At 31.3% G+C, this 25415-nt stretch overlaps 2 protein-coding genes across 4 annotated transcripts in view; one reads left to right on the top strand and one right to left on the bottom strand.

Moving 5' to 3' along the window:
* Positions 1-1219: 1219 nt before the first annotated feature.
* LOC115889471 (asparagine--tRNA ligase, cytoplasmic-like) lies at positions 1220-19588 on the bottom strand. 3 transcript variants are annotated; one of them, XM_030909461.1, is made up of 12 exons: positions 16731-16826; positions 16523-16557; positions 15585-15687; positions 15337-15527; positions 15102-15249; positions 14805-15025; positions 14416-14606; positions 14050-14151; positions 13857-13985; positions 10479-10728; positions 9138-9349; positions 1220-1548 (listed from the first exon to the last, which is right to left on the bottom strand). In XM_030909461.1, the coding sequence occupies exons 3-12, from the start codon at positions 15604-15606 to the stop codon at positions 1365-1367; spliced, it is 1650 nt and encodes a 549-aa protein (XP_030765321.1). In that variant the 5' UTR covers positions 15607-15687; positions 16523-16557; positions 16731-16826; the 3' UTR covers positions 1220-1364. The 3 variants fall into 3 exon arrangements, with proteins under 3 accessions (XP_030765321.1, XP_030765320.1, XP_030765319.1); XM_030909460.1 differs by lacking the exons at positions 16523-16557; positions 16731-16826 and adding an exon at positions 19450-19588; XM_030909459.1 differs by lacking the exon at positions 16523-16557 and having other exon boundaries at positions 16731-16856.
* Positions 19589-19592: 4 nt separating this feature from the next.
* The window catches only part of LOC115889474 (very-long-chain (3R)-3-hydroxyacyl-CoA dehydratase hpo-8), a 36165-nt gene continuing 30342 nt past the window's right edge, over positions 19593-25415 (top strand). Inside the window, exon 1 of the mRNA XM_030909467.1 lies at positions 19593-19883. Coding sequence (XP_030765327.1) covers positions 19801-19883 — 83 coding nt within the window. The 5' untranslated portion in view covers positions 19593-19800. The remainder of the gene's footprint in view (positions 19884-25415) is intronic.

A 25415-nucleotide genomic window follows, 5' to 3' on the forward strand; every position in this document is an offset into this window, starting at 1 on the left:
TACTCATGTCATGCTGACGTTCTGAAAAATTTATCTGCCACTTTGTCAAAAGCAAAGTTGTTTTATACAATGTCACAATAACCTTAAAATGTCAAAATTCTTGACACATAAATATACACTGCCCAAATGTTCGAAAAAATGTGTAAAGAGTCGTATTCATTTTTTTTGGAACCAGCTGTACATGGCGCATTTATTTTAACGTGGTCTCCCCGGAAGCCTACTCCACTAGGTAAATTAAAAACTTTAACTCAAAGTCGATCGTGTTTGCTGTGTTGGGCTCATCAGGGTGGTCTCTCAATTCGTCCAACTCTTCATCTTCAGCCGCCAGAGATATCTACAGGCAAGTCCAACTCCTCTTCATCGGATTCGTCGAGTGACACTTCAGTGAAGTTGTCACAGGATTTCCCATTGCAGTATGCATAAATCATTGAACATTTTAATCCTGCATTTCTGCATCCGCAGGCTTTACCACAGTTGTTGGTTTTGCATTTACAGGATAAAAATGCCAATAGGGATTTTGGAGCTGGATCTGTCAACGTTGTGACTGGAGTAATGCCTGTTTTTGTTTTCTTCCAATCCCATTCTTTGGCATCTTTGGTACAACCAGACCAATGCTGAACCTGGTGGTAAGTTCGCAATGAATGCTGTCCAGCACGACAATTAATTATTCATAAATTAATGAGCGAATTAATGATACGCCACTGTTTCATGACAAAATTGAAGAAACTAAACTAGAACTAGTTTTAGTGAACCCTAATCGACATTTGATTTCGGAAAATCGACTATACATATATCATACCCTTGATTATAGATGTATAGACAAGGATCATACTTTACGCAAATTTATAAAATTTCCTGGGATTTTGTGCCTAAACGGTTGACTTTAGCGAAAATTTTCATAGAACCTTTTTTATAGAAAATTTTACAAAAATTGTATTAAATTACTTATATTAATTACTTATTTAGTTAAGAGTATTTTTATTTTTATATTTATCCTGAATTGATTAGCACTATAAATGAGGACCCACTCAATTCGTAACAATATAATTTAATATAATGTATCACACATTATATTAATTGTGTTCTAATTATATCCTTAAAAGAAATTAATATTTTTAAAGTGATCATAAAAATGCTTTATCAAGATACTTTATGTTAACGCTACTTATACTATTGTACTATTTGACATTCTATATTTTATAATTAAATAATACACAAATAAAATACGAATAAATTTTATTTTAAAGCTTCCCATTAACTGCTAGTACTGGTTTAAATTGTTACAAAAACTTAATGCAAAAATGAAAGTTTATTCTCCAATAATAAATATTATTTAAATGCGCGTATACCCAAAATTTCAAATTTTAGGGTTTGCAATGATGCAGATATCTAGGATAGAGACACACTTCTCTAATATGATACCTGTTCAAAAGCCAACACACAAATCTTTCCAGACCTAAACCATATCCACCATGTGGGCAAGTACCATATTTTCTTTGATCAGTATACCAGAAATAAGGGGTTGGATCTATACCCTCCCTTTTATACCTGTAAAAAAATGTTTTATTAAATAAACAAAAATATATATTTACACCGAATGACAACAAAACTGTTGCACACGTCGCAATTATGCATAAAAAGATATGGCAAAGTCCAATCCTCAACAATTCAGCTATTAGCGAAGACGATATTTTGACATTACGTTTATCTAATTTACAAGAACGGCACCACAAAATAGAATTGCTTGATTTTGGAAGTCCGACAGCTATGAATGACTCAAAAATGTAATCTAATTTGGCCGTAGGTAGTAGTGATGTAAACTTTAGTTACTTATATGGACTCGTAACTACTAGTTACTTTTGGTAATAGGACTCGTTACTTTAGTTACTCGTTACATTGGTACTTAGTATCGTTACTTTATAATCGTTTTGTGTACCGGTTGGAAGACTTGGGCTTGACTTGGATCTTCGTTACTTATTGTGCGCGGCGATCTTCGTTGCGTGCTCGGTTTAACCTATAAGGGGTTTCTATTTTCTGCTAGTGTAAGGGCTTAATAGGCTATTTTCAATACTCGGTATTCAAGTACTGAATAATATGTTTTTAATAATATGTAGATATGTTATCATTATGTATTAATAGGATTAAAAATAAAAGAAAACGAACCACACAAAGAAAATATGTGTATAATCAAAGAATATCTTAATACCCTAGAAGTATCGTCTCGCATCAAAATCTGACCTGTCGATGGGGCCTCGCTTTGGCGAGCGAGGCCCCAACTTCGTGGGGCCTCGCTATTTTGCTCGGAATTGAACGAATAGACGCGCGGCGTTGCCTTGTTTTGTGTGTACTTTCTTGAATAGTTTTAAATTTTATCTATTGCTATAATCAGTCTTTCCGTTCTCCGCACTCCGCAGTTTACATATAATATTATCTTATATAATTCCCGTGTTACAGTTTTGGTTACCGTACTCCTCCGAAACGGCTTAACCGATTTTGATGAAATTTTATATGTATATTCAGTAGGTATGAGAATAGGTAGTTATATATTTTTTATACCCTTAAGCGATAAGGGTAGAACACCCCCATTTTTTTATTTTGTGAAAAAAAAAATATTTTTATTTTTTTTATTTGGCATTAAAAAATACAAACAACACTAAATTTTCACCGTTCTACCTTCATCCTCTATTTTTTAATAGGGGTTGTTTTTTTAATTTTTTGTTACCATCTCCGAAACGGCTTAACCGATTTTGATAAAATTTTATATGTATATTCAGTACGTCTAAGAATAGCTTGTTATCTATTTTTTATACCCTTAAGTGATAAGGGTAGCCGAGAGTGTAGCCCACCCTCATTTTTTTTATTTTTTAAAAAGAAAAAAATGTTTTTATTTTTTTATTTGGCATTAAAAAATACAAAAAAAACCCTAAATTTTCACCGTTCTACCTTCATCCTCTATTTTTTAATAGGGGTTGTTTTTTTATTCTTTTGTTAGGTACCATCTCCGAAACGGCTTGACCGATTTTGATAAAATTTTATATGTATATTCAGTACGTCTAAGAACAGGTTGTTATCTATTTTTATACTCTTAACTGAAACGGGTAGCCGAGAGGGTAGCCCACCCTCATTTTTTTTTAGTTTTTGAAAAGAAAAAAATGTTTTTATTTTTTTATTTGGCATTAAGAAATACAAACAACCCTAAATTTTCACCGTTCTGCTATCATCCCCAATTTATAATAGGGGTTGTTTTTTATTTCTTTTTGTTGCCATCTCCGAAACGGCTTAGCCGATTTTGATGAAATTTTATATGTATATTGAGTAGGTCTGAAAATATAGGTTGTTATATATTTTTATACCCTTAAGTGATAAGGGTAGCCCACACCCATTTTTTTTATTTTTTGAAAAAAAAAATATTTTATTTTTTTTTATTTGGCATTAAAAAATACAAACAACCCTAAATTTTTACCGTTCTACCATCATCCCATATTTTCTAATAGGGTTTTTTTTTGTTACCATCTCCGAAACGGCTTGGCCGATTTTGATGAAATTTTATTACGTATATTGAGTAGGTCTGAAAATAGTTTGTTATCTATGTTTTATACCCTTAAGTGATAAGGATAGCCCACCCCCATTTTTTTTTATTTTTTGAAAAAAAAAATATTTTAGTTGTTTTTATTTGGCATTAAAAAATACAAACAACCCTAAATTTTCACCGTTCTACCATCAACCCCTATTTTTTAATAGGGGTTGTTTTTTTTAAGTTTTTTGTTACCATCTCCGAAACGGCTTAACCGATTTTGATAAAATTTTATATGTATATCCAGTACGTCTAAGAATAGGTTGTTATCTATTCTTATACCCTTAAGTGATAAGGGTAGCCGAGAGGTTAGCCCACCCTCATTTTTTTTTATTTTTGAAAAAAAAAATATTTTTTTTATTTGGCCTTAAAAAATACAAACAACTCTAAATTTTCACCGTTCTACCATCATCCCCTATTTTCTAATAGGGTTTTTTTTTGTTACCATCTCCGAAACGGCTTGGCCGATTTTGATGAAATTTTATTACGTATATTGAGTAGATCTGAAAATAGTTTTTTTATCTATTTTTTATACCCTTAAGTGATAAGGGTAGCCCATTCCCATTTTTTTATATTTTGAAAAAAAATATTTTTTTATTTTGCATTAAAAAATACAAAGAACCCAAAATTTTCACCGTTCTACCATCATCCCCCTATTTTTTAATAGTTTTTTTTTAAATTTTTTGTTACCATCCCCGAAACGGCTTGACCGATTTTGATAAAATTTTATATGTATATTCAGTACGTCTAAGAATAGGTTGTTATCTATTCTTTATACCCTTATGTGGTAAGGGTAGCCGAGAGGGTAACCCACCCTCATTTTTTTATTTTTTGAAAAGAAAAAAATGTTTTTTTTAGTTGGCATTAAAAAATACAAATAACCCTAAATTTTCACCGTTCCACCATCATCCCTATTTTTTAATAGGGGTTGTTTTTTTTTAATTTTTTGTTACCATCTCCGAAACGGCTAGACCGATTTTGATAAAATTTTATATGTATATTCAGTAGGTCTGGTTTGGTTTGGTTTGGTCACAATCTATTCCTAGGTTGTTATCTATTTTTTATACCCCTAAGTGATAAGAGTGGTCCACCCCAACTTTTTTTTATTTTTTAGACAAAATTTTTTATTTTAATTGTTTTATAGGGAGTGCTTATTTTTTAGGAGGTGCATGTCCAAAATTTTCTTATGGGTACTCACTTTCATCACTTAAGGGACCTCTGTACAAAATTCCATACTCCTAGTCCTAGAACGGATTTTACATAAAAATTATACAAATTTTTACCCTTAGTTTTATCCCCTTAAGGAACGAATTCCAAAAATCGCTCTAATTATTCAATTACGCTACATAATAAACCTCTGTGCAAATTCTCATATTCCTTGAACAGAATTTATTGTTCCAGAACGTTCAACCCCTCATTTCACACCCTTAGAGGGCGAATTTCCAAAAATTGCTTCTTAGTGCTAAATTACGTTACATAAGGAACGTCTGCAAAATTCATACTTCTAAAACCGATTTTAAAAAATTTTTATTCAAATTTTCATCCCTTATTTTTTAGGGGATGCATGCCTAAAATTCGCTTCTAGGTACTCACTTTCATCATTTAAGGGACCTCTGAACAGAATTTCATACTCCTAGTCCTAGAACGGATTTGACATAAAAAATTATACAAATTTTCACCCCTAGTTTTACCCCCTTAAGGCATGAATTCCAAAAATCGCTCTAATTATTTAATTACGCTACATAAGGAACCTCTGTGCAAATTTTTATATTCTTTCAACAGAATTGTTTCAGAACGTTCACCCCTCATTTCACACCCTTAGAGGGTGAATTTCCAAAAAGTGCTACTTAGTGCTAAATTACGTTACATAAGGAACGTCTGTGCAGAATTTCATACTTCTAAAACCGATTGTAACAAACTTTTGTACAAATTTTCATCCCTTATTTCTAGAGGATGAATGTCAAAAATTAGCTTCTAGATACTCACTTTCGTCACTTAAGGAAACTCTGTACAAAATTTCATACTCCTAGAACTAACATTTTTTGTACAAAATTTCACCCCCCCAGTTTCACTACCCTTAGGCTATACATTTCCAAAAATCGCTTATCAATGTTCAAATGCGCCACATCTGTGCAAAAGTTCATACTCCTAGTTTTTGTATAATTACACCCCTTTATCTAATTACACCCCCTTATGGGTCGAATTTTAAAAAATTTCTTAATAGTGCTCAGCTTAGAGAACGAATTAATATTCTCCGTATTTACTCCAGTTTCCTAATACTAGCACAGATAACACATAATCATACTAGTTAATTTTTTATTGGAATAGAAGTAATTTTTATTAGAGGGTACAAAAAAATTAAAAATCTAAAATTTTATTTTCATAGCTACGTTTTTATAGCCTTAGGATGCCTCATGTACTAACGAATACGAAATATATAATCAATACATATTTCTTTAAATATCGAGAAATAAAATATGTTTTGGCAACACCGTACGAAATATCGCCGCGCGTAGTCCTCAAAATTTAAAATATTAGCATTTTCAGGCTTCGATTATGTTCAAAAGCGCCACCGTGTGACAAATCACTAAAGCTTCCACACGAGAGTTCTTTTGGTATAATATAAAGTATTCTCTCTCTCTCTCTCTCTCTCTCTCTGACTATCTCTCTTTGTATTTTACATTAATAATTATGCAAACATTAAAGACTAAAAATATAAAAAATTTATATATTAAATTTTGTTAAAATGTAAAAATATTTAAAAAATATCTATTCCTCTGTGGCGGATTCATCTCTTCAAAAAAGTCCTTTGGATTAACGCCCCAGCAGTGTTTACTAAAAATTACTATTCTTATTTTGTAGATTTTCTTACAGTGTAAGTGATGAAATATCTATTATTTTTTGAAGAGGAAAACATTCGCTCTGCTTTTTCAGATAATAACATTTTTTGTGAATAACGTGAATCCATTTTTAATTAATATCTAAGACATATTAATCTAAATAAACAATTCTATTCTTCGCCCACCGAACAACTATAAATAAAAAAATAAAACACACTCTACCCCTAAATAATATCTTATATTCCTTATCTCAACTAAAATTGAAAAAACGTGCGGAATTACCTAAATAAAAAGCGACAACAAACGGCAAAGGGACAGACCGCTGCTGGGTGGGCATAAGCGAATCCCCCCCCCCCATAATAATTGTAATAATAATATCACACATTTGCCATCCAAAGCACCGGCCGACGCACGGTGGGGTATTAGCATGAAAAAGGTGATCGAAATTCGAAAAAGCAAATGTGTTTAAGATTTCACAAAAAAAGATAAATGATAAGTTAAATCATCTCTGCCATGAATGGCGTTGCTATGGGTGTGTTTAGTTGCATTTATTTGTTTCAACGAAACGTCAAAGTTGTTACTTCTCACAGATAAGAGGTAAATGTGGGTAAATGGCTAAATTTTATGTTTAAAATTATAAATTGTTGTTGTTCTTGTGCTCTTTTTACGTTGATATTATTGTTTTGATTGAAAATGGCTCAGCAAGCTGCAGGTATATATTCTACAAAAACGTATTATTTATTTTGATATTCTCTATACTAACGATTTTTTTTGCAACTAAAAGTTAGGCGTTCAGAAAATTTGATTAAATTTGTGACATTTTTATTATACTTAGAGATTTAGTTGCGCATTTCGAAGAATTCAGCATATTGTCTATATACGTTTTACTTAGTAAACATTGGGCTTTCATACAGTAAAATAAAATACTGCGACTTTTTGCGATTTTGCTGATAAAATGAGAAAAACATTCTTCGTTTCCTCTAATTTGCCAATCAGTGATATACTAATGCGAAGTGTAAACCGCGATGGCATTGTTGTGTACAAAGCGATCGCATTAGTGCCATTAGCAGTATAGCACAATTTGGCATTAGTAGCGACTTTAGTGGTATGGGCATTGCTCGCGGATCAGTCGTAGCATTAGTAGTAGTAGTTGCGATATTACTACTGGCACTGACCGTGGAAACACTGGAACAGTGATTTTTTTTTCTTTTTTTAGAATCGACGAATTATCTTTTATTTTGTTCATATTATTTCCTCTTTAATTGAAAAAAGCAATAATTTATATAAGGTCTACATAAAAAAATTTCGATCAACTATCAGTGTCAAATACCCCACTGTGCGATGTCAAGTCAACATTTTAAACATAAACACATTGATAACAACTAAACCTACGTTAAAGTAAGGAATATTTCAGTATCGAGTTTCGAGTCCTCAGTTTATGCATTTCCGGGGATTACGATTACTGCCAGCGCAAAAGTAACGAGTCCTAAATTCAAATGATAAGCGTTACTTCGAGTCCTCGTATAGTAACTGTTACTTTGTAAAGATTACTTATAATTTTTACATCACACAATTTGGTTTCAACCTTTTTGTTTGTTTTGTTTTCGATTTTCTCTGTTTTTTAATGATAATAATTTTTATGACTAACAAACAACCCTAACAAATGAACAACAACCCAGTGATTACTGCTTCGAGTCGAACTTACAACAATTTGTAAATTCGATCGTAACATAACTTTTTAGTTATGCTATACACCATAACTGATTGTAGTAAGATAAATATATATTGTAAGCTAATTCATATTTATATTTTTTTAATAAATACTGTATCTCAATTGACGGCATAACGTAACAAAATGTCAAAAAAGTCTTCTCTACTTAATTAGCGGCATGTAGTAACGTTATTATAGTGCATAAACGCTTATTTAATTTGTCAAATTGTCTCTCTTAATATCGCATATCTTTGTCATATCTCTCAACAGTTATAACAGACTTATGTTAAAATCAAAAACAAAGTCCAAATCACTGTCAAAAAATTCTTTATTAGTGACCGCTTTCGGTAATTCCTGCTGATCGTTTGACTTTATATATAAAATAAATTGCAAACCTATGACAATACAACAGAAAAATACTCTATAACAATTTTTCTCTTGTATTGTCGTAGGTGTGCAATTTATTTTATATATATAAAGTCAAATGAACAGCTATTATTGACCAAGGTCTGATGAGGTCATGGCCGGAACAGCGATTTTTTAATAACAGGTACAAGTTGTTCCAGTTACAAAAGATACCTGTTCCAAGAAACCTGTTCCATTTTCAAACTGTTCCAAGAAACCTGTTCCATTTTCAAACTGTTCCAAAACGAAAATTGATACCGTACTTGCGTCATTCTGATTCGGTTGCTATTTTTCTGTTTTCTCTAAATTTAATCTACTATCTATGTTGCTATATTACCAAGATATAATGTTTACTAATAAAGAATTTTTTACAGTGGTTTGGACTTGGTTTTTGATTTTAACATTAAGTTTTTTACCATGGGACATCACTTTGAGAAAATGAACAAACTACAACTTAGAGATAGATGTATCTGGGCTAAAAAACTTAAGTGTTCTTGATCTATTGAAATTTTAACACCATTAAATTTATACGATTATTAATGAATCCTCTATCATATCCAATAATAAGATATTTATTATAAAATTGGACAAAACGTAAACTACTAACCCTTCCAGTAATTCCTGGGGATCCCATATCCTCATAGAGCCTCCAACAATCTCCCCTACATTTGGAAGTAAAACATCAACACTCTCAGTTAATTTAGAGTCCTCAGGACACTTGCTCATATAGAAGGACTTTATATTTGCTGGGAATCTACAAAGCATGATGGGTTTGTTTATCTGGTCGGTCATTTTCCTTTCAGGCATTTCTGGGATGTCCTAGAAAATAACCATCTGTATAACATAGTGTCTTATTGAAAATAAAAGGATTTCGGACTTCCATTGTCTTTATTTATTTTGATTAACACAACGTTTTGGTAAGAAGGATCACTTACCATTATCAAGTGTAAATGATCATGAGACTTTTGACGGAAACGTTGTGTTAATCAAAATAAATAAAGACAATGGAAGTCCGAAATCCTTTTATTTTCAATAACGAATCATTGTCTACCACATTCAAACAGTGTCTAAAATTATAAAAATAAAAATTAAATGTATAATAACTTTTAACAGGCTTGTATACAGAACTGTCGCAGTTATATACATTTGGCATTAAATAAAATTCGAAAAAAAACGGCGTCGACGATGGCTATGAAATAAAGATCGCTGTCATTTTTTTCCGATTTGGACATCGATACTGTGCGGTCTGGATTTTAATGTGTAAGACTGTGATGTAGACAGCTTAATGGAAAATCAAAGGTATTAAAAAGAGATAAAAATTGGGTTGATACATTTCTTCTATGGCGGATTTTGCATCAAAATTTCAAACCGCACAAGTAGGCATTTACCAAAAATTTTGCATCTAGAGTTAGAACTTTATTTTGCACTATTAATTAGTTACTCATTTTACTACCGCTGTAATAGATTATATTTAGCTTAGATATTTAGATATATTATTTTCATTTCAGTTGTATACATAAAACCATGTTAGCATCATCAGCAGATGATTAATAAAAAACAAATACAAATTTGTATAACTGTAAACATAACTTCTGACAAGCAGTTTCCGTTTAGGTTTAAAGCCAGAAGTGTTTACAAAAAATAACTATTTTATTTTGTAGATTTTCTTGCAGTGCAGTGGCGAAATACCAATATAGGATTTTTTGGAGAGATGAATCCGCCACATAGGTATACACATTTTTTTATTTATATTATTCTCTGTCACACGCATTAAAATCCAGACCACATAGTTTCGATGACCAGCAGGGTATGTAAAATTATATGGGGAATGTCATCGATCGTTATTTCTAAGCCAACTAGACGCGGTTTTTTTTATCGATCATACGGTATTAAGTTAGTAATAAGACTGTATATTACGTAACAATTATGACAATTATTTTGTACTTACCTCTCCGAACTCATAAAAACTTCCGTCTTCTTTTGTAATATTGTTCTTTTTCAAATATTCAATAGCCTCAGAGTAGTTCATTCTCAAAAAAGGTCTAGTCGGAACTTGGAAGTTTGGGTTCAATTCGTACACAATATCTCCATAGGGCGATTTTAAAACTCTGTCTACTACATCACAAATAAGATCTTCCAGTCGATCTAAGAGATCGTCAAATGATATAAAGGGACACTCAGCTTCAACATGTGTGTATCTGTGTAAATTGTAAAAAAAGTATATGCAACGATATGTTATTAAAAGTTTTACAATTTAAATAATAATCAATTATTTTTATAACTATGGGTTGTCTAATTTTTTTCACAAATCAAAACCTTAATTTAATTTCTAATATATTTTGGGAGATAACACCAAATTGTCGTAAAAAATCCACATAAAAGTCTTTTCAGTCTAAGGACCGTTTGACACGGGACAATATTCCAGCCTAAATTATATACAATTTGTTGCGCGCGCATTTTTAGTCAAATTGCATGCAATAAAATAGAACATGTTCTAAATTCTTGCATGCAATTAGCTTGACATGCGCAATACATAATTTCATTTCTCTGATTTTGTAAGGTTATGTTTATGTTACATTTGTTTGTTAAGTTGATTTAACTTACTTACTAATTACAGTCAGTAAAAGCCTCACAATCGAACAAAGCAAACATAAACAATTAACTTAACAAACAAATGTAATACAAACATATAACCTTACAAAATCAGAGAAAATTAAATTATGTATTGCGCATGTTCAGCTAATTGCATGCAAGAATTTAGAACATGTTCTATTTTATTGCATGCAATTTGACTAAAAATGCGCGCGCAACAAATTGTATACAATTTAGGTTGGAATATTGTCCCGTGTCAAACGGTCCTAATCATGTATTGAGACATTCATACATATTTCTTGCATACAATATTTTATAAAATATAACCCAAACTATTTTTCAGTTCTTAAATTTAAGTCCCGTGTCAAACGGTCCTAATTCTCATCAAAAAGTTTATCATAATTATAAACAAAATATATAAAAATTATAAGTATAGAGCGAAACATGTATTTTCTAAGATTGAAAATACTTTGTAACGTGGCGATAGGAGAAGCTGCTTGCAGGGTGGCACATTAGTGAGGAAGTGAAATATCGTCGTTGTCGAACAGGGTGGCCCACTGTATTTTTCCGATTTTTCTTTATATTTCAATAATTTTTCTACTACCTATTCTATATTTTTAACTAGTTAAATATTTGAGGCGTCAGGTTGAAAACCCCACCTTATCCCAAAATCGTTGTTTCGAGATAATAAGCAAAAACTGTTTTAGCAAATGTTTGAAGTGTTATTTTACAAAAAAAAACGTGTCCATTAAGTAGAATCGTTGTTTTGTATCTGGTTAATGTAGAAATAAAAATTAATATTTAATTTTTAAAGAGAAAAAGCACAAAAATAATTCAATGCATATGCAACATAACCCGCCTTATCCGAATTATTTTTGTTTTCTTCTCTTCAAAACTTAAATATTCATTTTTATTTCTACAAAAACCAGATACAAAACAATGATTCCACTTAATGGACACGTTTTTTGTGTGCATTTTGTATGCGGGTTTTGCTACAGCAAAATATTTGCATCCTAACTTGGAATTATTAGTGTGCTATTTAATTAAAATTAGGTAAGGATTTGAAATGGATAAGACGTCAGTAATAATTCTATATTTGTGTAAAAAGCCCATGAAAAAATGCGGGATTTGCAATAATAATGACCATAAAAAGCAAATATAAGTGGATAAGACAGATTTTGCTGCAGTAACGTAATTTGTAGTGAATTTTATATAGGAATGGGGGACTTTTACTGCAGTTTGGGACTATGTTTATGTAGATTTTAGGGTCCACTATTAATGTATATCATTAGGCCATTTTTTTTTAAATATGGATAAGGCGGGTTTTGAACTTGACGCCTAATTTGTTAACGAGCAAAATAAAACGTCTTTGAAAACGTCAAAAAATCATGAAAACTGTCAATTTTTAAAAAAAATTAAAAATTAAAATAAATGATATCCCCTAGATTCATATATTAAAAAACGCAAGACCGCTAGGGGTGATATTGAACTTGAAATTGTGCTTTTCGCCTATTTTTGAACCTTTTATTAGGGCTTTCATCAACAGGTAAAACGAATTTAAACTGACTTATAAGATTCTAGACCTATGTGCTATAAGAATACCTATATGATTATTATCCGATTATTGAGGCAAATTTTGAAAAAAAAGAATGTTTTTTAGAATTGAAATAATTTTTGTGTCAGTTTTACTTATATTTTAATCAAAAATGGGCAAACCATATTTTTTTAAAACATATTTTGTCCACGCACGATTGTTCTGAATACGCTGGAGCTCTTATCTGTCGACATGCCATCAAAAACCGCGAATAAATCAAGTAGTAATAGGCGCGGAAATAGTGCGCTTTAATTCTGAAGTTTTGATAATGTTCGCGATAACATGCAAACACTTGTTTTTAAAATTCGGGCTGTTGTTTATTGTTGTTATCCAATAATTTCTTTAAGATGGACTGTGAAGCTTCAGGTTAGTACTTGTTATTTATGTAATTATAATGTATTTTTCTTTTCTATTTGTAAGGAAGGCTTGTCGTGGAATAAATTTTATTCATTTTTTTGTGTAAATGACTAGTTTGTGTGAGGTCTATAAAAAAAGTTCCACCTAGTACCATTTTAGTTTCTTCTCTTACAGTTAGATTAGACCTTTATCTTTACAAGCATTAAAAGATTTGCGTCCCCGATTGTCCTCCGTCTGATACAGGGGGTTTTCTTTATAGGTAGTCGGGAGAACATCGATCCGCTTTCCCCCGTAGTAAATGCGTTTTGGATATGTTGCACAATTTATTTTTTTATCATTTTTTGCCCTAATGAGTTAATTTTTGCACTAGTGCCAAAAGTTAAACTTTTAACATAGTACCTAGATAGTGAAAAAGGCTTAAGAAAAACATTTTTTTATCCAAAATGTGAAAGGATCCTGTTAATAAAAAAACTCTGTATATTTTTTGTCTATTTGATTGCTTACAATATTTCAGGCAAATTCAAGCATAAAAAATCACTTGAATATATACAACTATTTTTGGCACGCTAAACTGGCATATTTGCCGTATGTCCGCTGTAAAGAAATTTCGGGAAAATAAATCTAATGTACCTAACTAATGTTTTTTTACTTTCTAAAAAATGGCAAGTAAAATATGATTTTCAACATTTTTTATAAAAAACCTTGTTAAAAAATGTTTCTGGGTAGAAAGATTAGTTAAAATACCTTCACTTATTTATAGACATATGTGTATTTTATACATACTCGGCTAAATGTCTTCTTGTTCTGCTTTGCTCAGCTCTAAAACTTTCTGCTATACAATAGACATCACCCATTGATGGCAAACAAGTTTCTAAATAAAGTTGTGAACTTTGGGTTAAATATGCTTCTTCACTGAAAACAGCCATAATGTACGGAAAATGTTAAGTTAACTTATGAAAATTTAAAAGCGACTCACCCAAAATAATCTAATTTAAATAGTGTCGATCCTCCTTCAACCTGAGTTTGCACAATAGAAGGTGGAGTTACTTCACAATACCCTCTATCCAAGTAATGATCTCTGAAAAATATAAATGCCTAGTATATAATTCACATATACAGTGAGTAAAAAAAATAATACAGAAAACTTCATTATCTGTTTAGTTCCAGGGATAAGAAGAAAACTATAAACAGTTTTTGGGATTGTGATAAAAAAATGAAGCCGAAAATTCAATCTGCTTGTACTTTAAAATGACAGACACAACTGTCACTGTCAGGGATCCTTCTGTTGGACAGACTATATCAATAATGATTGTATAATTCTATCTAATATATATTTTTATACCTGAAAGCTTGCAAAAGAACTGATCTCATTCTAAGAACTTTTGAAGTATTCTCTCCTCTAATCATAATGTGCCTGTTTTCTGCTTGCACATCTGGTAATGCTTGTTCATTCAGAACTGCATCAGCTCCCCCTGCAGGAGCTAACCCAATCAATTCCCAATAATCAACAATAAGTTCATGACCACCAGGAGCCTAAAATATACAGTAAATAGCATCTTAAAATACATCTAATACAAATGTAAGAATATTATAAATATGTAGTGCTAAATTAATAAAAAATTGGTAACTCCTTTAATATAAATAAGAGGTATTTTTTCATTATTAGAACTATAATCTAAATTCTGACTAAAATTTAAAGAAATATATATTTAAAATTTATAAAATTTCTACCGTTTTGCCTTCAGGAACAGCCTTAAGAGTACCGTATAACAAAACAGATGACTCAGTTTGTAACGTTATAGCATTATATGTTTGGCATAGTTTATCAGTCAATATTGCTTGCAGAAATCCAGTACCATCTCTTAAAGTAATAAACATAAGATTTTTCCCTTGTCTTCGAATCCTGTGTGCCCAACCATAAATTTTTACTCTTTTTTCTCTATATCCTTTGGCTAAAAAATAGCCAAAAATATATATCAATCAAATTACAGATAATGAAGATGACACATTTTATGTTTTATAATTTACCCTTTGCAATTTTGATTCTTGCAGCTTCAGGTAATGACTTGTCTTCTTCTATAATTATCTGTTTAGCCTCATCTAAATTCTTTTCTCTTTTTTCAGCATCTTCCTGTTCTTTCTTATTCTTTTCTGCTTGTTTATAATTTTCTCTAACCTGCGAATTATTAATTACAGATATAAGTAATACCTGTGGTAATATTCACACACATACAATTCAAATTAAAAATAATTAAGAAATTACCCAAATCTTTTGAATTTTCTTCAATTGTGATTTTGCAACAAGCTCATAGCGTTGTTCTTTACCATCAACATATATGGGTGGAAAAGGTTCTGATCCTGCTTTTCGCATAGCTTGTAATATTGTTTTAAAAGGTGACTGTTCCGTTCCATCACCTGTCTCATCATTTCCACTCTTCTCAGATGTGTAAATAACTGCAAAGTCAAAGATTTAATTTATATCCAATGAATTATTATGTTTAGTTGTCTTACATGAACTACTTTCCTCAGACATATCTGTAGTCTGTAAAATCAATTTCCACTTTCCACTTTAATAGAAGATAATTGCACTAAATGCCGACAATACCAACTAGGTCTAGAACAACATTAAGTAATGTCTAATTATATACATGTGGCATGTTCATTTCTGCAAACATGGAGAATTATGCTATGAAAACAAAAAATTAAGAATTATAAAATTATATTTTTAAAGTCTTATCTTTCAATGGCTATATTCTCCAAAATTTACAGAAATAGAACATTCAAATTATTTTCATGGGAAGTAGGGTTGCCAAGTTTTTCAAAAGCAAGGGGAGGACATTTCCCTGTTGAAGCAGGGTGAAGGGGGGGGGGTATACAAATATTTGGATTGCAATACTGCATGAACGATTTATTGAAATAAAACAAAACACTTTTTTTAAAGAAAAATAAAAACTAGGTATCTACATAATGAATAACAAGGATAATCTTATAAAAGCATCCATATCAATATAACCCTATATTACCAACTTAACATCATCTCAGGTATATACATACTATGGAGTCTAAAAGGAGGAGGCGAATCGAACGCAAAAATTATGGGCCCAGTTTTTGAGATCTAAATGAAGTTCGAAAATCGCCGTTAGGGGCGCTTGTGATGATTGGGATACTAGAAATACACAGCTTCTTATGGCAAGAATAACTATTTTGTTATAAATTATAGAGCCAAGTTAATATTTGGGCATGCAAAAGGAGGCAGGAGGACTTTTCTTCTAAAAGGAGGACTGTCCTCCCGAAAGGAGGACATTTGGCAACCCTATGGGAAAGGGCTACTTTTTGATAATAAGATTGGCTGATGCAATCTTCAATGCAACTGCAAATATATGCAATTTGTCATTTGACTCAGTTTGACTAAAATCTTGTTAACATAGATATGGATCTTAACAACTTACCTTTAATGAAATAAAAGATATCTAGATAGATTTTTCTATAAACACAAAAAGAGAATTAAATTTAATGAGTAAATCAAATCTCAAAAAATGTCTCAAAACATATTGGGTTAGAAAATAAATTGGTAATTTCAGTGAAGTGAACAATAATAGTTTGCATTATTTTTACTTCATAACATTTAATTTTTTTTTGTTAATTCTTGGGTGTTACCTTTAATGCCTTTATCCTTTATTTAAGAATTTTACACAAACATACGGTATTGAACATATAAATGGGGTTAAACTTCTTTGACAGCCAGCTTCAGCTTGGCATAATCGCTATACACCACAGCTATACACTATGCCAGCCACATGCCAGCTCATTCCTAATATTTCTTGTTTATATATGATCAGGCCATATATAAAAATATTCTTTGTTTTTTTTTATTTTACTTCAATTTACAGCCCAACTCTACTTTTAACTAACTTCAGCCAGTGCCTTCTATTAAAAGATCAGCCTAGGGGCGGACTTTTGTTTACTTCATCAGCTGTACATACTTAGATATTGGGTTAGATCAAAGGTTAGATTCTGTTTCATATTTTGTCGGTTGATTTTTGGTTTTAACTCTATGATTTATGGTATTATTTATTATTGTAGTGCAAAAAACTAATTATTTACTAATTATTAACTAATTATTACTACCAGATATATGGTCACTCTCGGTTTCGCATAAAAAAATAGAAAAATTAAAAAATTACACGTTGTGTAAGTGATTTAACCTAAAAGTGCCCATACATTTTTTACTCATCGTGATTTTTGTGTGTGTATTTTAAGACTCTAACAATTCATCAATAAAGCTTAAGTGGAGTGTGTTTTTGGTGCTATGCCTCATCTTTGTTGTGTTCCTGGTGGAAAGGATAGTTATACTAGGCAGCCTAAAGTGTCCGGAAGAGCAAGAAAAGTGGGTACGAGTTATAAATCAAGAGAATTCTATTGAAAATATCTTTAGTAAATTTAAAAATAATATTCTCTCATGATGGTATTAATGAAAACTGGACAATTATGTTTATTTTATTCATATTGTGGAATCTCCACTCCAAGTGTTGTTGGTTCAGCTTCGATAGATTTAAACACGTAAGTAGGTATTATGATCTAGGGAAAAATAAAGAATAAGTATATTAAAGATCATGAAAAAGATTATTATTTTGAGTTCAAATTTTAAAAAAGATTTTTGTAAAGACAAGACTGATACAGTTTAAAAGAAGAATGTGTTTTTGTTTGATAATATATAATGTATGTCAAGCATAACATATATTTGTGCAGTAATTTTTAATGAATAGAGTTGATTATTTATAATGCCAAATTAATATCAAATATTTAAGTGATGGCTGAATACAATATGAATAAAATAACAATAAAATTGGTATATTTGCATAATACAAAATTAAGTTTTAAGAATAAAGGTGTTACTAAAAATACCAAGAAATTAATATTTCTTTGTTTTAATTGGTCTAATGTTATTTACATTTTATGTAAGAATTATACCGTATCATCGAAAAAAATCGGCGTCTAGTTGGCTTGGAAATGAACATCGATGATATTCCCTAAATAACTGTACACATAAAATAATTAACTAGAATTTTACAATCTTGGAAAATTTGATATTCTTGAACCTTGTTTCTAAATATTCTAAATTTTTTGATTTTCTTGGGATTTAGGTTCGGGAAAAACGATGATTAAGTTTTCATTTGGTTTTTCATTATTTTTATTTGGTTTAAAAAAAACGTTTCGGCTAACATTATAGCCTTCATCAGTGTTGTGTCATATGAAAAAAATAGTGTCGAATATAAACCAAAAAATTACATATAAAATATTCACACCACGCACATAATGTTTACTGCGTACTCCATAGTCAATGTAGATAATTTTAGTGTTAAGAATAATAATTTAAAAAAAATGTGGTCATCTTTTGATAAGTTTATATTAGTTTATTAATTGCAGTAAACATTATGAGGTGTGAATTATATTGTATATGTAATTTTTTGGATTATATTCGACACTATTTTTCTCATATGACACAACACTGATGAAGGCTATAGTTAGCCGAAACGTTTTCTTAAACCAAATAAAAATAATGAAAACCCAAATGAAAACTTAAATCAGCGTTTTTCCCGAACCTAAAAATCCAAGAAAATAAAATGTTTTAGAATAATTTTACATATAAAATGCCAGCGATCTTCATTTCATAGCCATCGCTGACGCCTTTTTTTAGATAATATTGTATTATTTGTAAATATAATTTTTCGAACATTGATACTTGCAAAATATACATAAAAATTTTGTGAATGCATATAATAATACATCACTATTAGTAGATATTGAATGTTTTTTGTTAAATTAGATCGATTTTCAAACCCCAAAATTTAAAATATATTTACATTTTACCCATTATCTTATGTACCTATACATTACTTGTACATTGTAAAACATTTGCTGCATTTGTATGGTTCATAGTTTATTTGCCAAAGTATTTATTACTATAAATAGGTATATATGTTGTAGTTATTAACTGTATATTATGTATATTTCATGTAAACTATATCATTTTTAAAATACAAACCAAAAATCTGATAAAAATAATTATGTTTTCCAGTATTCTACAAAATATTTATTAATCCGTTTTATCTAACTAGCGTGACGTCATAAATCTCGCCCGAGGCTGATCTTTTAACAGAAGGCACTGCTTCAGCTCTTATTGTTTTTAAAAGCGTCAACGTCAATGTCATGGAAGTTAGTTATTCTATGGTCATGGAGGTTATAATTTAGTAACCTTGAAAAATCAAAACATGACCTTTAAGAATATAAAATAAAAAGATATTTGATATTTGTATATCATTCAAAAATTTGAACAAGTTTTGAAAATTAAGAAATTCATAAGAATATAACATACCTTACTTATAATCTAAAAAGTCCATATCATTACAACTCTTCCCTTTTGCTATAATTGGCAATATGGCAATACCGGTAAAAAACCCAGTAGAAATTATACATAAAAAAAGTCCTCGCGCTTGCTTATTGCGCAACACGAGAAAAACAGTACGCTGGTAGGTGTCGGTAATGGAAATGCTAAATTTCTTAGTTCATAAGCACTTCATAAGGTAACCCTGCTAACTTGTACGCGCAATCACTATAACAATTAGTATATTCTGTGTATAACAAACAAGACAGATAACACGCAAACGTAGTGAAATAAGTTTTTCGGTTTTCTTTTATAGTAGCAAATAGTTTTTTTTTAAATATAATGGCAAGTTCTACTCAAAGTGATAAAGGTTCTAAAGCAATACATTTATATTTAGTAGCCTATAATTTTCTTCAAACTATAGGGTAAGTAAATTACAGTGTTTAACCTAAATTTAAATCTTAAGGTTTTTAAATAAAATGTTAAAGTATATTGTTTCCTCAGTACATTTGTCATAAAATACACATTCTAAAAATAAGAGTAGTGTTATACACTAAATAGTTTTTTTTTAAATAATCATGTTTAGGCTTTCTTCATACATAATGAATTTCATATCTCATATGTACATATATCAATACTGCCATGCAATACTGCATAATTGACCTTTTGAATTATAAAACAGCAAAAGAAATAATATATTTTTAATTACATTAAAGAACAACAGTGTACATATAGAGGGTGAGTCAAAACTATGTTTTATTTTCCTTTATTATTTCAAATTGAACACCCTGTATTTTACATCAACACACTTACTTTTCTGTTTTCTTTTTAAAAATGTTAGAGATTTATCATTGGTATTTTTACTAGTCGGTGTTTGTGATTTAAAATAATTAGTATACTTTTTTGAAACAAAATCTGTAGGTATGTTTCATAAGCTTTTCATTTAATTAATTAATTAATACTGTTAGTTTAATTTTAAATTACTCAATAAATATCGATTATTATTAATATAGTAAGTAGTGATATAATGAATACTCGCATTCGCAAAATTTATGCGAATATCCACCTTCGAAAAAATATGAATTTTTTATATATAATTTTTAAATTAACATAGTCTTGCAATTATTTCAATAGTAAAATTATATCTATTATTGTAATTATTTAATACAATAATTGTTTAATATTATTTGGCATAATTTGTGGCCTTTAATATACGGGGTGAGTCCTAAATAAGGGCACATATTCTCAGGGCTGGTAGATCTCGATAAAAGACACATATTATTTTCTTTTCGCGTTTTTCAAATCAAGATCAAAATAGCTGAGTTATTTTACTTACCTAGTTTTTTAACTGAAAATTAGTGGTTCTCAAAATTTAAGCAAAAATCTTTTTTTTTACTTTTCAGAGTATAAAACTCGGATTTTTGGATTTAGATTTGGACTTTTTAGATTTGAAAAACAGTAAAGAGAAAATATATTTTTTTTATCGAGATCTACCAGCCCTGTGAAAATATTTACACTTACTTAAGACTCACCCTGTATATACAATCGTCTATTTCTGGTAAAACAAGTTAAATAATAGGTACATTAACATTAGTTTTCTATTACCGATAATTTGCTAACCTCAACGATTTCATTAAATAGCTTTCCATAATAAGATTCATTAACCTTGTTAATTAATATATAGGTTTAATAATATATTATATATAATTTGTTATAGTAGTCGTACGTACTATTGGAAAAATACCGATTAGGACATTAGGAAGTACCTATTTGAGAAGTAATAATACTTTTGTTTAATGCTTCGGCTATTTACTAAATAGCTAACTATTTGAAATATGAAACTAGAAACTAGTAAAACCAGATTCATTAAAACGAAATATTTTTAGTTTTAAAACCGTACAAAGTACAAGGATATATGTTATACCTACCAATTTTTAATGCGGTGATTATTATATTTCACCTTAAATTATTTATTCCATATTTCCATCAAAATATGAAATATCAGTACATGGAGTGTATATTTTTTTATAAAAATATTACACTAGGATATATTCTACATACTACACAGGGATACAATGTACAAACATGTCTAAGTTTGCCCTTTGGCGTTTCAATAAAATATTTAAAATATACCAATAATAAGCCAAAACATCACCATTGATTAACATATTTAAATTATCTACTGAATGAATAATTTAACGATAGGTCGTGGATATTACTTACCATCACATTTATCTTGTCAGGAAAATAGTATTAATAAAAAATGTGCATAATAATTATGCTTAACGTGCGCACAAAAAATGATAACAGATCCTTTTTCTATATCTGTTAAATTAATTAGTATATACAGGGTGACCCAGCTATCCGAAAAATCGGGATTTCTTTATGTAATGTCATACAGCGAATATCTGCGAAACGTCTAAAAATTTAGGAACACTTTAAATACAAAAATGGTCACCTTTTAATTCTGCATCTGAAAGGAAAATAATATAAAGGGTGTTGTATTTAAAAAAAAATGAGATATAGCATTTTAAATATTCCGATTTTGATGACGCCATAAAAATTACTCCGCATAGAACAATATAACTAACTATTAATAAAGTTATATATTCACTCCAGCTTTTTACCACTTTTCGGATATATTTTTAACCAAAGTTTTAGTAAATAAGAAATAGAATAGCAACACCGCAGATTGCATTAAATAAAAATAGTGTACTATATGCAGAATTTTAAGCTGAATCCAATTATCTACAGAAAAATGGGAAGGAGGCAGGGTGCAATTAAAAAAAAGCTTAAAGCTTTAACTTTTTTATGATACTTCCTGTATACAACAAAGTATTTGTGGGATATGCCCCTTTATAAACCATGCAACATCTGTATAAACCTTTTTTTCATATCTTAGACAACAACGACAATTTTGTGCTTCCTCCTTCCTCGCACTAATGGGTAGGGTTCCCAACTTGAGTATCGGCGATTCCGGGACAATTGTTTTTAAGCTTTTAATTAATTAAAAGTTTTGCCCGGTTTGGCCGGGTTAATCCCGGCCAAACCGGGACGGTTGGGAACCCTACTAATGGGCCACCCTGTATATACCGATCTAATCATCGTAACTCGTAACTGCGTGGTACTGGATTTTAACGGTGTAAGACGGTGATGTAGACAGCTTAATAAAAAATCAAACGTATTAAAAAGAGATAAAAGTTGGGTTCATGCATTTCTTCTATGCGGTATTGCCGGATTTTGCATCAAAATTTCAAACCGCACAAGTAGGTAGGCGTTTACGAAAAATGTTGCATCTAGGGTTGGAACTTCTATGGTTCACAATTAGTTACTCATTTTACTACAGCTGTGATAGACTATACTTAGCTTAGATATATTATTTTCATTATTTTCAGTATACCGGGTGCGTCTCAAAAGTGGCTCACCCCTATAACTTTTTTATTTTTTCAGATAAAAAAACGAGATTTGGTATGTTAATATATGACATAAATTAGGATTGATTGACGTATTCAATTATTTTTGGTCACTTCCTGTTGCACCGGAAATGACTACAACTTTTGATTTTTAAATGGCACCTTCGGTATATTTTTACTTTATTCGATAGAAAATGACACTCTGAATATAATGACATATCATATGTCAACTTTTAACATTTTTGCTTACAAAAAAATTGTATTTTAAATTTCAATCTAGAGTGCAATTTCAATCTGTGTTAAAAATACTAATTTTTAATCAAGGAACCTTGGAAAAACAGGTTTGATCATCTAATGTTTTTCGTGTCTTGTCCTGGCCAGTTAAAAAATACCCAAATCGTTTTTTTTAAATCATATTTCAATTTTTTCAAATGGAACCATGGTGGCTTATTAGCATATTTGGAAAAAGCATTTTTTACGAATAATTTGGTACCACACACTGAATATTTCAAGTCATGAACTGCATGTTACAATTTCAAATAAACTATAAGCAAAAATATCAAAAGTTGACATATGCTATGTCATTCTATTCAGAGTATCATTTTCTATCGAATAAAGTAGAAATATCAAATACGTTTTAATTAAAACGTATTTGAGAAATATATTGTTAAGGTCAAGGTGTATTACTGGTTGCATAACTGCATTACTGCTACATAACCGCAACGTGCATTAAGGAACCTGGCGAATTCGACAGAAAGTAAAAGAAAATTACAGAATTCTTTAGAAAATTACGGAAACCATCGCCAGGGGGTATATAAGGCCCGCGCTTTGACAGTTGGACCAGTCTGAAGATAGTCTGAAGTTTGATAATACCGCGAAATACCGTTAGAATAATAGTAGTTGCATAAATTGTGTTGTAAATAGTATAAGTTGTGTGTACAGAGTGAGACAAATAAATTCGTGAAGTATTTTATCGTGAGTTTAAATAGTGAGTGCGATTCAAGAGGATTTTAAGAAGAAATTAAGTGGATTGGAAGATTTTTAGACCGAATTAGAGTATTTTTATGGTTAGTACAAGGGAGCAAGCGAAGAAAATGGAGGAAGTAAGCAAATTATTGGGCGATTTTATGGAGAATATGAGACGAGAAAAGGCAGAAGAACAAGAGAGGCTGCGAAAAGAAAAAGCAGAAGAACAAGAAAGACTCCGTAAAGAACGAGAAGAAGAGCGAGCCCGATTAGAAAGAGAAAAGGAAGAGGAAAAACTACGACGTCAACAAGAACAGGAACGGCTTGAGAACATTTTCGAAGATTTGAAAGTTCAACGACAACAAGATAAACAAGAGGAACAGGACCGGCTTGAGAAAATTTTAGGCAGTTTAGAAATCCGTCAGAAGAATGAATGGAGGGATATTTTAGAAGATATAGAGACGCACCGCCAGAAAGAAAGACAAGAAGATCAAAACCGTCTTAAGAAGAACTTTGAAGAACTAGAAAAAAGGCAAGAAATCCACCTTCAAGAAGCCGTAGAAGATCTGGAGGAACGCCTTCAGCAGAAAATGGAAAAATTAGAGATGGACCTACAGAAGACCAAGGTACAAGTAAGGACACCTGGCGCTCCTGGAACTGCGAACCTTAAGGCCCCGACCTACGATGGACAAACGACCTGGACGATGTACCACCGCCAGTTTGAAGCAGCCGCCGCGCCGCTGCCAACGGATGGACCGACCAGGAAAAAGCAGCGGCACTTGTCATCGCGCTGCGTGGCCCTGCTCTGGAACTGCTGCAAACTATTCCTGCAGCCCAACAGCAGGAATACCAAATGTTGGTCGCTGCACTGGACAGACGATATGGCGACCAACATCGACGTCAACTTTACCAGGCCCAGATCAAGACACGCCTGCAGAGGTCCGGAGAGAGTCTGCAGAAATTCGAAGCAGATTTACGTCGGCTGGTACATCTAGCATACCCAGAAGCACCGGAAGGATTTAGGGAGGAACTCGCTGCTCAGTGCTTTATCAGTGGATTAAAGGACAACGAGTTACAGAGGGTGCTGCAAATATCTCGATTTTCTACAAGCAGCGAAGCACTGGTCAGGGCGCTGGAAATCGAAGCTGCTTTTAGCGCCATCCCTAGACCGGAGATAAGATCGGTAACGGTCGAGGAACATCCCGAAAGTACTCACAGAGGGTTGGAGGAGATGTATAAGAAATTCGATAAACTATGTGAGTTACTAATGAACAAGAGAGTCAACAACACCCAGGCAGAGAACCAGAGAAGATCCCAGGATGTTAGGTGCTATAGATGTGGCAGGAATGGCCATATCCAACGGGATTGTCGCATCCAAATGCCATTCCGTTCATCATTAATAGAACATCGGCATATCGGAAGATCCCAGGACATAAGTTGCTATAGATGTGGCAAAAACAAACGGGATTGCCGCGTTGAAATGCGATTCCGTTTACCCTTCAGAGAACATAGGCACCAGGAAATTAATACCAACGGGCGAGTATTGGCTGAAGAAAACAGAGACCCTAGGATGTTTTC

This window comes from Sitophilus oryzae, unplaced genomic scaffold, assembly GCF_002938485.1.
Source record: "Sitophilus oryzae breed Bouriz unplaced genomic scaffold, Soryzae_2.0 scaffold_815_pilon_pilon, whole genome shotgun sequence".
NCBI lineage: Eukaryota > Metazoa > Arthropoda > Insecta > Coleoptera > Curculionidae > Sitophilus > Sitophilus oryzae.